We start from the raw sequence: 17,349 nt of genomic DNA on the forward strand, positions 1-17,349 counted from the left end.
TGAATGTACATGTCAACATCTCTAGTCCAGATTCTTCACAATCTTGCTTTATTTTTAAAGAAAAAAGGAAACTAAAACCCATGCACACACCTCTCCTTCTCTGAACCTACAAGAGTTTCTCTCATTTCCTGTTCCTTACACAGTACTGTGTACCCTCCAACTATCCAAAATTAGCTGGGACAGCCACAATTTTCAGAAGCTGGTGCTGGGGAAAATGTCACCAACCAGTTTTAAAGAAGCATCTACTTTTCCTTTCTTCTTTGTACTATATATGCCTCAGGTACCTAAAGCTGAAGCCCAGGGAACGGGCACTGCAATGGCATGGCCTGCCAAAACTGTATATACATCTCTATATTTTATATACTTTATCATATCCTGATGGCAATAACTATAACTGATCATACAACTATAACTCTCACTGAAGCAAAGGAGGACAGGGGCAAAATACTATTGCTGACTTTTTCCCCATTCTGAACTTTCCAGCAAAAACCTTCACTAACTGCAAACTGGATACCTTTACTACTGAGAACAAGGAAAAACCATTAAAACACTTGGTTCAGCCCATCAACCATTCCTTTAAGCTATTGATAAATTACTTCAGATGAACATTAAAACAGAAATGCAAGTTTCGCTGTTGTGCTAGTAAGTTGTTTAAGACAAGAAAAATGTATCTTTATTTAATGAATTGAGCTTTAGCAATGAGGAAAGTTTGGATCGGGTTAAGAGGAAACCAGGAATAGATTCTTCTGGAGAAAAAGAAACAAACAGGGTCTGCAACAAAATGCTGCAACGTATCATTCCTCCAAAGAGAAGTATTCCTTTTCAGGGGGCATTCCCCCCACCTCATTCTTTAAACAAATATTTATTTGTACTTCTCCTAACCTTGGGGATCCCCTGAACATGCTGATACTTCCCTCTTGTCTCCTAGTGACCCCGTTTGGCTACAATCCCGGCAGCATTCACCAACTTAGTTCGCTATTAGAGGAGTGATGTGGGTTTCGCGCTTACATTCAAAACACTGAGTTATGTGTGTGCTTACAGGCAACTGGTTCTTGAATTCTAAGCGTGTGAGGAGGCAGGAGATAACCGCTGTTCCATGGTAAGAGAAAAGCATTCTGAAGAAGCTCAGAGGTATTTTTCTTCCTGTATTCCAGGGCTCAGCCCTAGTATTGACAACAGATGCATGCGCAGAGCTCTTGCAGGTCTTGGCACAAATTAAGTTGCCAGGAGGAAGAGAGGATGAACTCACTTCTAGCAAGAAAGGGGGATTGTGAAAAGAACCTGTTTTTGTGAAGAGTTGCTGGAATGAACGTTAAGGGTGAAAAGAGGAGTGGATTGTTGTATGGAAGGGAACAGGATGTATGTATTCTGTGATTGGAGCTTGCTGGCTACCAAGGTACAGTCAGTACTTAATTTCTAAAGGGAGAGGTGCTGGGGCATTAATCTGTGTGGGAGATATGCCACCATTTACTAGGCTGTTTTTAAAAAAAATTCTAAGTGTGTGTGGAGCTTAGGGATGTTGCTTGTTAGTGAGGGAAAAGCACTCTACATATGCTAATAGGTACTCTTATGAAACTTATTTTTGCTTAACAATTATCTGTTATGTATTCGATGACTGATCATGGGTTAGTCACTTCTTGAGGTTCCTCAACTATAAAATAGGACCAGTGTATTTGACTTAAATTGCCTGCTTGTGTCACCTGGAGCCATCTGCTTGCATTCACTTTTAGTTCTCGCTTTGTACCACATCTGACTCTGGATTGTCATCCCTGTCTGTCAGGCTACACTACTGGGATGTTGGAGTCTGCCCTGATATAAGCCCCTGATATAAGTACCTATTGTGAGCTGAGAAATGTTAAAAAAGCTTGTTATTGGTAGCTACTCTGAATGTATTTCAAATCTGGGAAGTGCCTTGTTAGAGAGTGCAGTGGGATTTCTGTTCAATGGTGCAGTAGAAGGGTAGAACTTCCAAAGTAGCCCTGTGTGTAGCACTAAGAATCCCATCCTATGATGCAGATTACAGATCTGTGTACCAGATTCTATGCTGTAATCCCAAGTATTTAGAAAGCTGTCCTTTGTTTATAGAAATGAAAAGCTCCCCCTGGCCCGCCCGCCCACTCTCAATATCATGTTATGAAATGGTGTATATTTCCATCAGCGATGTTTCTATTTAATTCAAGAAAACATATTTGTTAGAAAAAGTGTTTACTCCAAGGAAGAAATAAACACAAAGAAATTTCATTAGTAACTGTTAGCTAATGGAACACTATTACCGTCTAAATATACTTACAGTGTGCATCCAAAAAAGTGAGGGTTTCTCCAGTTGCTACTGAAGCACCTAATAATCGAGCAGTGATAAGCCCTTTTCTTTCCTTCTGTCGGATAACTTTAACTATGTGGAACTGTTTCACATAAACATCCAGTTTATCCTGCAAGTATTCTGAAATGACAGTAAGTTAGTCTTTGCCCCTGCCTCAGTCAAAAACAACTGTTACTTCTCTTTAACTGAGGAGTTAGTTATGAAAAATCAAGTCAAAATACATTAATTTTGAAATGCCTGTAGTAACAGTTCTAAGGGCTTATAGCATCTGCTTTTATTGGAAAATGGGCAAGTGGCCAAAAATACACTAGGATCTGAATTTAGTGAAAATGTAATTTCCAGTACACAAGTCATTAAAAAATTAGCTTTGGTGAATTATCATTGTTTTGGAAAAGGTGATTAAAAATATTTTACTGATGAAGAGCAACAGAACACATTTAATACATTTCGCAGAAGAGTAAAATTAATGTTACTGTGCAACATTTGTGAAAGCAGGCTAGGGATTATTAAATCATTTTGATAACTAAATTAGCCTTGTTTTAGATGCATTTCATATTTTTAAAGAAATAGGACAGAAATGTTGCCAAATCCTGACCCAGAGACTGTGCCTATTGCTTTAAGACCTCTGCTAAGATAGCAAGTCAATGATGCTTCAGAAATCTATTTTCCAGTTCTGGCCCAATCAGATGATATTTTCTCCCACTGTTCCCCTACACATGGTCAAGAGCAGATGTGCGTCTTACCTCCCTGCTTACCTAGCACATCTGCCTCATTCATTCATATAGAAGCATAACATTCTAATGGTACAATTCAATGCTTATAGATTCAAATCACATGGTTGATTGTTTATATGTACCAGTGGAATATTTGCACCTGCATCAATGGCTGTGGCAATGGAGGTGAAGCAGGCACACTGAATGGACAGGGAGGTGAGCTGTTCCCTCGCTTCCAGCACGTGTAAGAGAATGACTGGAGAAAGTATTATCTGATCCGGCCTGGTTTTTCTCCACTTCTTTGAAGTAGAACCAAAGTCCTGCTTTCTTTGGCAGGCAACAGAAGAGGGTAGAAGAATGGACTGCTGGCGCACCAGAACAACAGCTACTGACTAACAAAACATAGACCCAGTTTGCACGTCACAACGATGCTGGATTGTTTAAACCATGGGTTATTTGTGACCATGCAGGCGTAAGCGAGCATGCTACCTCTCAACCGCTTGCCACTTCTATTTCATTTCCACTTTAATAAACAACCCAGGAATGGGGTTGTGCTTCATGACATCCAAACCTGGCACTCTGGGTCGTTAAGGGAGAAACAACCTAGAATGTTAACCCTAAAACAAACCATGGGTTAAAACTCCTGTTTTTTTCACCCTCAACAACCCAGAGTGCCGGGTTCAGATGTAATGGAACACGACCAAAGCAGAAATGAAGTGGAATCGGCAAGCGGTCAGGAAGTGGCACACTCACTCGTACCTGCACAGTGACAAATAACCCATGGTTTAAATAGCCCAGCATTGTTGTGACATGTGAACCAGGTCAAAGGCTCAATTCAGACATCATGCTGAACCCATGGATTAAGCTTCCAAATGTAAAAGAAGCCAAGTATAATTTAAAGAGTCTTCTCTGCTTTAGTTTCCACCCAGTCAGCATCAGTTTCATTAAGTTCATAAATTCACTCCTGTTGCCATGGTGCAGCAGCTTCTGGGAGCAAAGCAACAGCAGCAACAATGATTTATCAATTGTGACATGACAGCAAGCTAGTTAGGAGAAACTGTGATTTATAAACCCATTTCAAGTCATGACTTTCAATTCTAGTTTGGTGGCTGTTCACAAACCTTGGTCAATTCAGACATCCCACGTAGACATAATTAAGCTTCCTTAAATACGGTTTGATATGATGTCTCAAAGGAGCCAAAGAGATAGTACAACAGAGACATGAAATCTGTATTTGCCAGAAACATGATAAACCAAATAAGATAATATTTATTTTGTATAAATATATAGTGATTCCATGTCGAGAACGTTTTGCGGCTTCTACATTCAAATAAGAGCAAAACGGTGTCTATTTTCAGCAGAGAGTAACCAGAAAAACTAAATGTGAAAAACCACACATATCTTCTTACCATCTACACTGGCATCATCCACCAAAATTATTTCTTTCAGTAATATTGCAGGGGAAGTATACATCACACTGTGAACTGTTCTTAGCAGAGTAGACCACGCTTCATTGTGAAAAACTATGATAACACTTGTAGTAGGCAGTGGAGGACAACGTTTAAACTTTTGCTCAATACATCTAGAGAATAAAACCAGAGTTTATAGAACTAAACATGAACAATAACTTTCAGGTTCTTGATGCTTTAATGTGGCATGGATAAAGCGGTAACATACACTTGGCAAGTGTGGCAGAATCTGTTTCCCACCAACCCCTTATAGGAAACACACATTTGCTATAAGAAAAGCCATACACAAGATCAGTGTGGCACAAGTGTTTCCTAAGATTTCTAACAATTGAAAGACACGTTTTTGTATCACATCATGAGGGGCAAGTGAAGATTTAAAATAATTGCCACAAAATGATATCCTGAATTAACAATTTAGCAGGGATTTATCAGGGAATTATCAGGGATTTTATGATGAAGAACAGACATCCAAGGTTGGAGAATCCTGTCAACAACAGCTGTGAATGTTATTCTTGCTCACCAATATGTCTTAAAGAAAATATGTGAAAGGGCTTCAAGCTCATACAAATGTACATCAGGATTTGTTAACATTTCTTAGGGTACTTCCAGGAGGGTTCCTTTCACTAACAAAAGAAGACAAGCCCGGGCTGGGAAACTCATGCCATCAACTCTGGAAGAACCTTCGATCACAGCCTAACTTCTGGTGTTTGTTTGGGGTTTATTGGTAATATTTCTTTAGTTGGTTTAGTATTTAAAATTGTAAACTGCCTTGGCAGAAAGATGGTATAGAAAATAAATGAATGAATGAATGACTGTGCTATTTTTGTCTTTTTTTCCTTAACAGATTTTGTCTGGTAAGAAAAAAGGCAGAGGAAACTATGGGAAAACAAGGGAGGGCTACAAATTGAAGGAAATGTTGACTTGACTCTTCATAAAATTATGTGAATGAGGCAGGGCAATTGTACAATAAAAGCCTTACCTGGAAGCACCCTGAGATACATTATTTGCTACTATCAGAGTTAGACAATTAGATTAGAGAATATGTAAAAATAGGTAGCAATTATTCTAATGACAATAGTCACAAACTACACATTAATACAGCAAACTGGAGATCAAAAAACCCTTTTCAGTACTTTGCACTCTTAAATAAATACCATAATTCCCCCTCCCCCCCAATCCAAATGCACTTCAACATACTCAGGAGGTCGTGTGTCTGTTCCTAGATCCCGATGTAAAGAAATCCTGTCACTTGCAAAGGCATTAAAACAATGTTTTTCATCTCCACGCTCTTTCTCCTTCTGCTCATCTGGACTTAAATTAACAGTTTTGTATGCTTTACCAGAACCTCCTGGAGCACTAGGATCCTGAGGGGGTCGATTCAGGTGAGGCATCAGTTCTGCTGCTGTATATAATCCTTGAAAACAGCGTTTCTGTCCAGCATTTTGAGTTTGCCTAATAGGTGCTTTAATCTGCATTTTTGGCTTTGCAGCTTTAATATTGTTCACAGCTTTTAACACTAGACCTAGTACATTAGTTATCTTTCCATCTTTTGATGGTATCTCTGGCTCCTTGTTAACATCCTGAATCCCTACTTCACGTTGTAACAAAACCAAAAATACCAAGAATATAAAAATAATGAAGGTAAACTTCCAGATTTTCCACTGGGACATCTGTTTCATTAAGAATCGTTTTAGCATTCTTATGAAAGCCATCATAGAGAGTCCACATATAGAATGGTTTCTGATAATGTTATTCTTTTTTCATAGAGGTAGTTAGATGTTTGCTAAAATGGTAATACCTGCAAGATTTTTTTTAAAAAAGAATGCTGTTAATACATAGTTATACAAAAGCATGTTTTAACACTTTATAGGCTTAATCTTACCAACAATAGGGCAAGAAGGAAAACATACACAAATCAGGATAGTTTTCTTATCAATGCTGCTCAAACTGTGCTCTCTTTTCTAAACTTACTAAGGCTTTTGGGTCCCCTGAGAGACTTCATTGATTATACAACTCGTTTTCCCACTGAGTTCTTCCTGCCCACCTTCCTGCCCCTCTGCTTTGAGCTACGTTCTCCTAAATAAACTGTAGACCACCTTCCTTCAGAGATTTTAATATCCAGCCCTAGGTAACTGGGCTTACAACAGTTTAGGCTTGTCAACCTCACTTCACCCTTTCAGTGCTCTACGTATATTGCCACCTATACTTCAGAAACCCTGGAAGTTTGATAGGCTTGTTTTTGTAGCCTCAAGTGTTTGAAGGGAAGGCCTATTACCAATCAGGGTTGCAAAATTATTTATTCCATATTCCTACTGATATTCTATGCTTTTCAGTTTGAGAAACACCACACTGAAGCAGTACTGAAACACAAACACTCAGGTAAGACCATTAAGATAGCAAAATGCATGCTTTAATTAGAACCATTTCATTTTCCCTTCAAACTTCAATTCTGCTCCAATTTTGGGGACCTTGACAGCAAAGGAAAAATCAGTTGTTGTTCTATTAAGTACTAGATAACCTACTACTAGATTTGTACTAGATACCAGTACAAATCTATGTCCCAGTTGTTGGCAGTCACTTTTCTAAAGTACCATAGTACAAGAGACAGGTGATAGCCTTTAAGCCTTTTTTTTTTAATTAGCCTCATGTGAGACTGGCAGTCCTGTGGCTTAAATCTGCCTCACACATTAAAGCTTTTCTAGAGAGAAATAATCTATATAGGGGAAATCTACTGAGGTCCTTCTGCTGATGGAACTGTTTCCATCAGCAGAACTGGGAAGAGGTGATTCCCTCTCTCCCCTGCAGCCCCCCGTGTGCCCCCAAAATCTAGGGTAGCACAACCTCTAAGGAAGATTTTGGCAGGGTGTGGGGGAGGGGATGCATGAGGGACACGAACAGGAGAAAAGTTCCATCATGTGAGTGGGCATCTGCTCACAAAATGTTGGATTTCAACTTATGTAAGAAAATGTGTTTGTGCATCATGACCAACTGGTTCGGGCAGTTGACCAACTGGTGTATTCACAAATCAAAAACACTTGCGCCACTTCACATAATATGGTCAACACAAGTCTACTATAAAGAGATTTTTAACATGCAGGAAAATTCTAGTTTGCGAATGACAGGGCCAAATCACACAAGAGAGAAAAAAAGCCACATCAACAAAATTTACTTATGTTCATTATTCAAACCTAGATGGGGCTTAAGGTTCAGTCAAGGGCCGAAGTAATTTTAAGATTTTCCAAATATAGATAGTTTGGGGAAAACAGGTCAATTAAGATCCTTTGTCAATCAATGTTTATTCAAATAAAAGAGGGATGTATCAGCAGACTCAGAACAACCCTGAGGTTTGCAGAAATATAAAAACACTTTAGAAAAAAAACATAAGGCAGGGGGGAAAGGCCCAATGAAAACTGAGCCCACAGAGTAAACTGGGTGAGAGGGAGAATATAATGGAGTAGCTGGAATCTTGAACAGAAGCACTCCACATTTTGTTGCAGGTCCTTATTATATATACTAATAACAATCCCAGTTTTCCAAGTGCTGGTCCTTATGTAGCCAAAGAGGCACTACCCAGGAACAAGGGAGAGGTATTATCAGGCTTGGGGAAACCCCAACGTTTGCAGAAGTAAACTTCTTTTTTTAGGGAAAAAAGCCTAAGTGGAGGGAAACCCTCCAAAACAGCCCAATGATGATACAGTGTGCTCAGTAACCATGCGAAGCTGACTGAGGGGGTACTTTGGTGCAGGGAGGAAAAGAACATGGGACTGGGAATAGAATGAAGTATTGTGGAGGAGAGTATGACTAACTGATGGAACCATGAACAGAAGCACTCCACAGTGCAACATTTTGTTGCGGGTCTAACTCTCAGTCCTATTTCCCCTATGAACAACCTGAAGAGAAGGGGCAGGTCAGAGGCTCTGTCCCACATGAGTGGTTGAAAGTGTCCCAAACAACACCACTTGGATATGATATTTCTAACTACTGACAAAGCAGAATGTGATGGAAAATTCTGAACACAAAGGAGAGGAAGTTATACGGAGCCTATGAGCCTGGATATTTTGGAATAACGTGTTTTTATAATAATGCCTGCGGGGGAACATACATTGAAAACATTAGGTCAAAACTGAAAATCCATGTGTATTTTCTATGAATTTACTGGGAATTCTCACATTTAGGACTGGGAGATCATCTATATGCAAAAGGAGACATGATTGTCAAGACAAATGGAAGCCCATTTGGGGGGATGGCTGGCAGTCTTGTCAAATGTAGTGTGTGTATATACGTAGGGGTGCTACCTTTGGCTAGGAGAAGGAGCAGAAGGCTTACTGCTCCCCCAAACCAAGCCACTGTATAACCCACAATGAGATCATCTGGATGAAGCACCACTGAGTTAAATTATGGTACAATACAGCAAGCACGTTCCAATCACACCCCTAACTTAGCTTTTAGGGGTCTGAACATTTTTAGCAATATGAATTAAATACTGTGCAGTTTCATTTTAGCTCTACATGACTCAAGACCCCAATACCTCAAGGACTGTCTCTACCCATATGAACCTACCCAGTCTCTGTGTGCCTCCTCCAAGAGAAGCTTGGGGAGTTTCAGTATCAGAGTTTCAGAGCCATTTCTGTGAGAGCCCTATGTTTATGGAACACTCTCCCCAAGGAACCTCATCTGGCACTGATGCGATTTTCTTTTTGGTGCCAGGCAAAGATGTTTTTATTTTCCCAGGTGTTTGGACATTAGTTATGGCCCAATTGTTGTGGGTTATTTTTGTGATTTTTATTCTAGGATGTGAGAAGGGAGAGATTTTATGTATTTGTGGATGAACATTTTATATTGTATTGTTTTTAATGGTATTTATTTGTATTATTGTGCTGATTAAGGTTTATATTGATTTTGTTTTGGGTTTTCTTCTTTCTCTTATATTACTAATGGATCTCTGTATTGTGTGTTTAAGTTGCTTCGAGACTTTTTTTGCAGTGGGTAGCAACACATACATTTAATAAATAATAATAACAACAGTTTTGCCATTTCAAGGGAAAGCTTTTGTTTGAACAGGGAAACAAACACAGCCTCCACTGTTTGACCTCAGCAGATAGTCAGGGTAAGAGTTAGCTGATGCTGCTAAGCATGAAGTGGTATTCTCCAGTTAGCACAAAATGAAAGTGCAGTGCAGAATCAAATGTGTACAATATTATACATTATGCAGAAAAGAGTGGTGCCCCAAGAAGCAGTGGGTTCTATGGGCCTTATTCAACATTTGGACATTTACTTTGAACTTTATATGCATGGTTGGGAACTGCCTATTTTTTCCTTTATTCTAAGGATGAACATGGAGAAATGATACACCCCAATATACTTTTGCCTGTAACAAAATATATTGGGTGGTATCCAACAGGGCGTAACTGCTAATGTAACGTAAACTACTCTAGCACAACACTGATACCATTAGCTGGCACAATTTCCCCTGGAAATTGTTGCGCCAGTTAATGCTATTGGTGTTTACGTTAGCGGTTGTGCCCCATTGGATTGTTGTTGTTGTTCAGTCGTTAAGTTGTGTCCGACTCTTCGTGACCCCATGGACCATAGCACGCCAGGCCTTCCTATCCTGCGCTCTCTCCCGGACTGTGCTCAAGTTCATATTCATTGCATCGGTGATGCTATCTAGCCATCTCATCCTCTGCCGTCCCCTTCTCCTTTTGCCTTCAGTCTTTCTCAGCATCAGGGTCTTTTCCAGAGAGTTTTCTCTTCGCATTAGGTGGCCAAAATATTTGAGCTTCAGCTTCAGTATCTGTCCTTCCAATGAGCAGTCAGGGTTGATTTCCTTTAGGATTGACTGATTTGACCTCCTTGCAGTCCAGGGGACTCGTAAGAGTCTTCTCCAGCACCACAGTACTGCCCTATATACTTACTAAACAAAAAATGTTGTCTTATAGTTATAGCCACCTTTGCCCATCGCATCGATCAGCTTAATCTCAAGGGAAAGATAGACCTATCTGGGCTGATCTTGATATACTCATCACCAGAAAAAAGGAAACAATGGATCAAAGGCAGTCACCTCCCCACTACCAACAAAAAAGAGAAAGGGGCAGAAGTGCTGTATCTTAAGAAAAAAAGTGAGCTACCCTCATTCTCTTTGCTTTATTTGAAAAATCTAGATGTACAAATTAAGCAATAAATTATCAACGATGTTTAACTCACCATTTATTCCTTTCTGGGCCTTGGATGATCTATCATCCATTTTATGTGGGTCTTCTGAATATGAGAACATGAGAAGTTCAACAAGCCACCTTGGCTAGGTTCGCCACAAGCTAATTATGCAAATCCCCCGGCATGTGACTGGCATGCATAACATGGTTAACAAGCCACTGTGGTGTGTTAATTACCTCCTGATCACTATCTTTCTTAGTGCTTCCAGTTTTCAGGCAAAAGACATCAGGAAAGAATGGGCATAAGTACAGAGCTTTAAAAAGCTTAGAAATGCATCCCCTTTGCAGCTCATAATCTAATAATCTCCAAATGCCCATATGCCCATATTTCAACACCAAATTAAGTGTTTTGTATAGTGAAAAATACTGTTACACCTGCTAAAATATTAAATCTAAGGTTGTAATTCTAAGCATATTTATTATGGAGTAAGTCCTACTGAACTCAATGGGGTACACATCTGAGTAAGCATGATTCGGATCAATGCTGTCTGTATCAATTATGGAGCTTCAGTTTTAGCCCTATGTTAAAGGTGAGTTGGACAAATCACATCCCGACATTATAACCCGAAATTAGGGGGGGGGGGCAGTAGATTCTATGGCTTATACTCACAATATGCCTCAGAAGATTGATCTGAAACATGGCAGTGTAGGAGACGTCAGTTTGAGGATGGACCATGCCAATTTTGAGGTGGTAAGAAAGGCCTTATTTATAGTTTGAAGTTTAATGAGTGACTTCCATCAGTTTAAGAGGTATTGTCTGTTTTATCCTCAAATACTTTGCTGAGGTAATATTTATGGGTCAACGTTTCCATTTGTATAGCATTTTTCAGGAAACTGTTGTTTCTGGTCAGGGGAAAGGTCTAGTATGTGCTTTGCCCCAGTAGCGCCCTAACGTGGTTGTATTTTTTAAAAATTAAGGATGTAATTTCCACCCCCAGCCCATTTTATCTTAGGGGGGTTCATAAGGTCTTTCCCTGGGCATGCCCAGAGTGATCCTGCAGGAGGGAGGGGGTATAATAGTACAAGTGAGTGTGTCTGTTTACCAGAGAGACAGAATGGGATAGGGAAGAGGGGAGGAGAGAGTTATTATGTCAGTTAAGGTTTTACGCTGTTGGGAGACAGTGAGGTTTGGTGGGAAAATAGGAACTGCTGCATTAATTCTACTTTAACATATACGTCATTTATGTTGTTCTTTTATTATACTGAGGGATGGGGAACCAAATGATGGCTTAAAAAAAAGTAACTTAAAAGTTAACACGTTCTGAAATCTGGCTTTCTCATTGTTTTCCCTGACACAGCCATTCTCGAGGACAGTATATGGAATGAGAAAGTTAGTATTTACATTAAAAAAAAAACACCTTAAAAATCCATTTTTTTGAAAAATCAATTTTTCTGATTTTTTAAGTTGCTGATTTTTATCAGCTGTACTGTATTGTCTTTCTGTCTTAATTAACTCAGCTCCACCACCACATCAGCACAGAGCAACAGCAATCCTATCCAGCATGTGTTTTTGCACATGGACTTCTCAGAGAAAAAGTATGTAAAAGCCCAGCACTTTCAAGAAGAGAGGTGGTAGCCAAGCTGGACAGAATCATTTTTATGAGATGAAAACCTAAAATGAATGTCTATCAGTGGCACTGCTAGGGCTGGATTGCGTGTGTAGGTTCAGGGCATACCGTCTGGGAAGACTCCCAAATGACCCCACAGACAGGCAACAACAGTGAGAGGGCAAGAGATGAGAGGCCTGCCACCTCTCCACTCCATTGCCCTAATTCGCTGTGTGTCTCCAAAGCAGCATCTGATTGGTTCATACTTGGGAAACTACTGTGATGTAAAGTGGCATGTGGCCTTTACTGCATGCCAAACCTTGCCCTGCTGCTACTGCTGACTGTCTGAAAGTCATTTGGCACGTGCACACACACACACACAAACACACCTGCCACAGACACCTGCTCTGGCTGCTGGTAAGGGGCCGAAGAAAGGAAACAGGAAGGGAAGGGGAAAGAAGACTGGGGAGGTTCCTTTTTCTAATCTCCCATGCCCCAAACTTTGTAGAGATTGTTGGATGTACTGGAGCTTTTCTCTGACAACGTCAGTAAAGCATTTTTTAAAAGAAAGGGAAGCAGACATGTTTCCTGCTGCCGCCTGAAGGGCAGGGGGAGCAAACAAGAGATTGACCAGGATTGGGGGGGCGGGGGGAGAAATACCAGGGCAGACACCAGCGGTGCAATATGTCCTACCACCTGAGGTGGGAGGACACACACACCCTGCCCAGGACTGTTCAGGCAGTCTCCAGAACCACCTCGTGATGCCTCACTCCAAGGAAGGGCCCTAAAAGCATGGCATCTGGGCCTGAGCAGCTTTCTAGAGAGGCCACCCTCCTGGTCTTTTGTTCTGTGAACTCTCCCAGAGTGAGATATCAGGTTTGGGAGAGTTCTCAAAAAGAGAGATCGAGCGGGCAGGCAGGCTCCCCAGAGAGCCCACCCACCCAAACTCTTGCTCTCAGCTCTCTCTCAAAGCAAGAGATTGGATGGGCAGACTCTCCCGAGAGCCTGCCTGCCAGATCTCTCGCTTTGGGATAGGGTTTAGAGCAAGAAATGGGGTGGCGGCTGCTCCTCCTCCAAGGAGCCCTGCTTGCTACTCTCCTGCTGTGGAATTTGCCACAGTGTGTGAGCAGGGCCCATGTGGCGGCCGTGCCTGCCTCACAGGGACCCTCCCAGTGGGGAGGGCACAATCTGCCACCCCTCCTGATCTACCGCCAGAACAGGCGATTCACCCTGCCTCATGGGAGGGCTGGCAGTCAGGGCACTTGGCTTAAGTTGCACAGCCTCCATTGGTCTATTGCAATGAACCGACAAACCTGGGACTTAAGTCCACTGCTCTGCCACCGACAGCCATTCAGCCATTCAGTTCCAACGTAGAGGTGAAGTTGGAACTAGCCCTTAACAGCTGTAATTGCTCAGCATTTTGGAACCTGAGTGCACATGGAAAGCCCTTAACAAAACATGGTGAACCCAAAGGTTTTTTGTTAATTGAATATTGTTTTCAGGGCTCAGTTTTAGACACTCGCCTTGTATGAAGCAGACCAAAGAAAATATTTCAAGTAGTTAGGCAGCAGCATCAAAACATTTCTGGAGTCTGGGATTCCCACCCCTATCACCATATAAAGTGACAGTTAAATTATATATCTCCATCCACATGGTACTAGTACTAGTCTGCTGTGGATTATGTAGTTGATACTTTAATGACATCCCAAAGATCACCACCTTCTTGCAAAGCTAAACGCAGAGACTAACAAAGACGTGGCGTGTCCCGTTGAGTCATGAGAACGCCAACTACAATTATACACACCTCCCCTCTTTATGTCAACATCTCCTGCTTTGAGAACTGCCGCCTTCCACATCACCACCGGCAGCAGTTCCTGGAAGAATAACAGGGATTGGATTCGCCGGTTCTCTCTCTCTCTCTCTCTCTCACACACACACAGGCTCTTTCTCATTTGAATGTACATCAAACTGCACTTCGAAGCGGGCCGGCAGAGGAAGGGCGCCTGCACCCTTTGCCCGTCAGCGAAGACTGAGGAGGCAGCTTTGACAGGGGAGAAGCTGGTCTCGCCCCTCCGCGATGACAAGCTGCACCCACGTCTACCAACACGTCAGACGAGCTACACATACCACACGCGGCGGCGACAAAAAGCCCGGAGGGGGCCCTGCGACCCCTTCCGCCTGCGGCCACCCTCTTCCCTCCCCAACGGCGGGCACCAAGACAAGCGGCGCGAGGCGCCGAAGCGGTTCCCTCGGGGTAACGGGGGGAAGCGCGGCGGGCGGGCGGGGCGGAAGAGGCTCTACTCCGTTAGCCGAATGAGTCGAGAGCCGGCCACAGCCGCGCGCCTTGGGAGGGGCAGCCAGCGACCCCCGGGAAGAACGCGAGCCTCCCCCTCAGCCGCCCGCCCGAGCGCCCCCTCTCGCCCGCCCGGCGGAACGAGCCTCCCGCGCTGCCTGAGCCGCTCTTACCGCTGCCAGGGCCAGCCGCGGCGTGAGGGGAAGAGCGGTCCCTCCCGCTGCGGCTCTTCGACTCGAAGGGCGCCGCTCCGTCGCGAGGCGAAGGGCGCCGCCCCGCCGCCGAGCTCGCTGCGATTGGCTGAGGCCCGCCGCTGACAGCGCCCAGGTGAGCGCCGACCAGGAACGCGACGGCAGCTGCTCCGCCACCAGGGCTTACCTGGGCGGCTCAGGTAGACGCGGCGCTCCTCCTTCCGTTCCTCCAACGGAAGGCATCGAGCCCACGTGCCGCGCGGGGGGGGGGGGCAGCGAAGGAGGCCGGGGGGAAAAGGCGGCGCGCGCGCGCCATCCTCCTCGCGCCGCTTGCCCTCGCTTGCGCCGCGCCGCGCTCGCGACGCAGCCGGCAGCAGCGTTCCTCCCGCCGCCGCGGGCAGCCCGTGCAGCTTGGGACTCCTGGAGGGCCTGGCGTGCTCGCGCTGCCGAAAACGTTACTTCTGCGCGGCAGAGGGGCTGCCTGAATACCTCCCCCCACCGGTCACGCGTGTTTATTCGGAAGGAAGACTTTCCCGAGGCCAGTGTTCTTACTCTCGGGGTGGCGGTGGCAAAGCCGGGGGATCCTTTGCAAGGTGGCTTCGTTTTCGTACTTTGCCCATAAACCTGGGGGCGGAGGTGGGCCTCGCCGTACTTGACGGGAGCACGCTGCAGCTGTGGCATTAGGGGCTGGGGCCCGAACGCAAAGCCCCTCTCCCTCCCTCACGCGCACCCACACCGCCTCCCTCCCATCGCAGAGAGAAACGGGGCAGCCTGTACGACGCGGCAGCCCCGTATGCAAAACATGCAGTGAAACCGGCTTTTTTGTTGAAAAAGCTAGTCATAAAATACAGGGTGTGTGTATATACGCACTTTTTTCCAAAAAAAAAAAAAAAAAGGTTCTGCGTTGGGTGTTCTATTTAGAATGAAAAGGTGGTTACTAAAAAAAACAAGCACACACGTACTTACCCGTTTTAAGCGAATGCTATAAGTTGGAAGTTTATAATTCAGTAAACCGGTCTTAAGTGTCTCCTTGATCATCGTGGCTGGGTAGAAAAGCAGGAGGAAAACTTGCACGGTTGCAGTTTGTGTTGCACTAATTGGCCCTACACAGAGAACGTACTACGGACAAACTGTTAAATACAACGAAGCCTGTATTGCATTGCATGATTCCCCCCCCCCCCCCATGGCGTTGGGAAGGATTCTCGTTCTTCTAGATATGCCATCAACCGTACTGGATGTTTTTAGTTCCTAAAACCTCTCCTTCGTCTGAGACCGTCCTGACATAAAACATGAAAAATGGTTCTGTTGTTCTCATCTGTAGAGGACAAAAACAAATAAATACCCCAAACACATCATTTTGGCTCTGCTCCCCCTACATGGAAAGGAAGAGAGAAGACAGATTCTGAGACTGTCACTTGATACCCAGGATAGGATGATGCAGTATGATCACTGTCTTTGCCGAGATCTAAAACAGGATGATCGCTAGAGTGGTCACTTATGAATCACCAAACAAGAGGAAATGCATCACCAAAACAAGAGGACACCAATTTCTACAATAGGCATGTATATGTATAGAGGCAAATGTAGAAATAATTACTATAATTTAAATAGAAATACAGTATGTCTCACTATTTATTTAATTTCTATACCGCCCAATAGGCAAAGCTGTCTGGGTGGTTCACAAAAATTAAAACCATAAAGCGCAGCATAAAACAATATAAAATATTAAAGCTTAAAACTACAATATAACAGTACAACCAGAATAAAACCTAGCAGCAACACAGAGGTTTAAAATACAGATTTAAAACACCAAAGCTAAAAGACTAGGAAGCTAAAATACTGGGAGAATAACAAGGTCTTCACCTGGTACCAGAAGGAGTACGACGTAGGCGCCAGGTGAACCTCTCTAGGGAGCTCATTCCCCAGCCAAGGTGCCACAGCAGAAAAGGCCCTCTTCCTGGTAGCCACACCGGCCTCACTTCTTTTGGTGATAATGTGAAAGATTATCACTTGTGTGCCTGCCTGTTCAGTCTGCTGCCCAGGTGCTGGTTGTGGATGGGCAACAGTATGATGCTTCTTTATCTTAAAACTAGAATTAGTCAGGAGAGCCCTTCAAACAGAGGACTGCCCTCTGTAAAAGAGGGCACATAGTCACCCTATGATCTCCCTAATGATCATGAGACTAAGGCTACATTCCTGTGCCCACTTACCTAGGAATAGATCGTGTTGAACGTGGTAGAACTTACTTCTGAGTAAACATGTATAGGAGGGCACTGTACATCATTTGGATTATCTGGCTCAGTGCAGCGTCTCACTAGGAATCTCATGGGGGTGATCTGCAGCTACACAATTGCAAATGTTATGTTGCAGTGTTCTTGGTTCTACAGTTTACCTGCTTAAAATATATATCTTATACAACTTTAAAAAGAAACAGCTGCAATGCATCATTTCATTCATTTATTACATTTCTATGAAATATTTCTCTCACCTCTGGCTTGCTTCCACTTTCAGATAGCTTAGTGTTATTATGGCTTTTATACAAATACTTTACCCTTCTAATTCCTTCTTGGTTTTGCTTATTGCAGGTTTAATTTGCTAGAGCTT

The 17,349-nt window shown here is 43.2% G+C and overlaps 1 protein-coding gene across 2 annotated transcripts in view; it reads right to left on the reverse strand.

Annotated features, from left to right (window-relative positions):
• GALNT3 (polypeptide N-acetylgalactosaminyltransferase 3) overlaps positions 1–15,617 on the reverse strand; it is a 35,055-nt gene extending 19,438 nt beyond the window's left edge. Inside the window, exons 1-4 of one of the 2 annotated variants that reach the window (XM_084812070.1) lie at positions 14,933–15,617; positions 5,700–6,300; positions 4,443–4,615; positions 2,291–2,440 (exon numbers count right to left, since the gene is read on the reverse strand). In XM_084812070.1, coding sequence (XP_084668196.1) covers positions 2,291–2,440; positions 4,443–4,615; positions 5,700–6,217 — 841 coding nt within the window. In that variant the 5' untranslated portion in view covers positions 6,218–6,300; positions 14,933–15,617. Of the gene's footprint in view, positions 1–2,290; positions 2,441–4,442; positions 4,616–5,699; positions 6,301–14,727; positions 14,792–14,932 lie in introns of those variants that run through there. The other variant, XM_084812059.1, reaches the window with a different exon arrangement.
• Between the last annotated feature and the right edge of the window lie 1,732 nt (positions 15,618–17,349).

Source organism: Heloderma suspectum, chromosome 1, assembly GCF_057233095.1.
Source record: "Heloderma suspectum isolate Gila_16-S chromosome 1, 16-S_ref, whole genome shotgun sequence".
NCBI lineage: Eukaryota > Metazoa > Chordata > Lepidosauria > Squamata > Helodermatidae > Heloderma > Heloderma suspectum.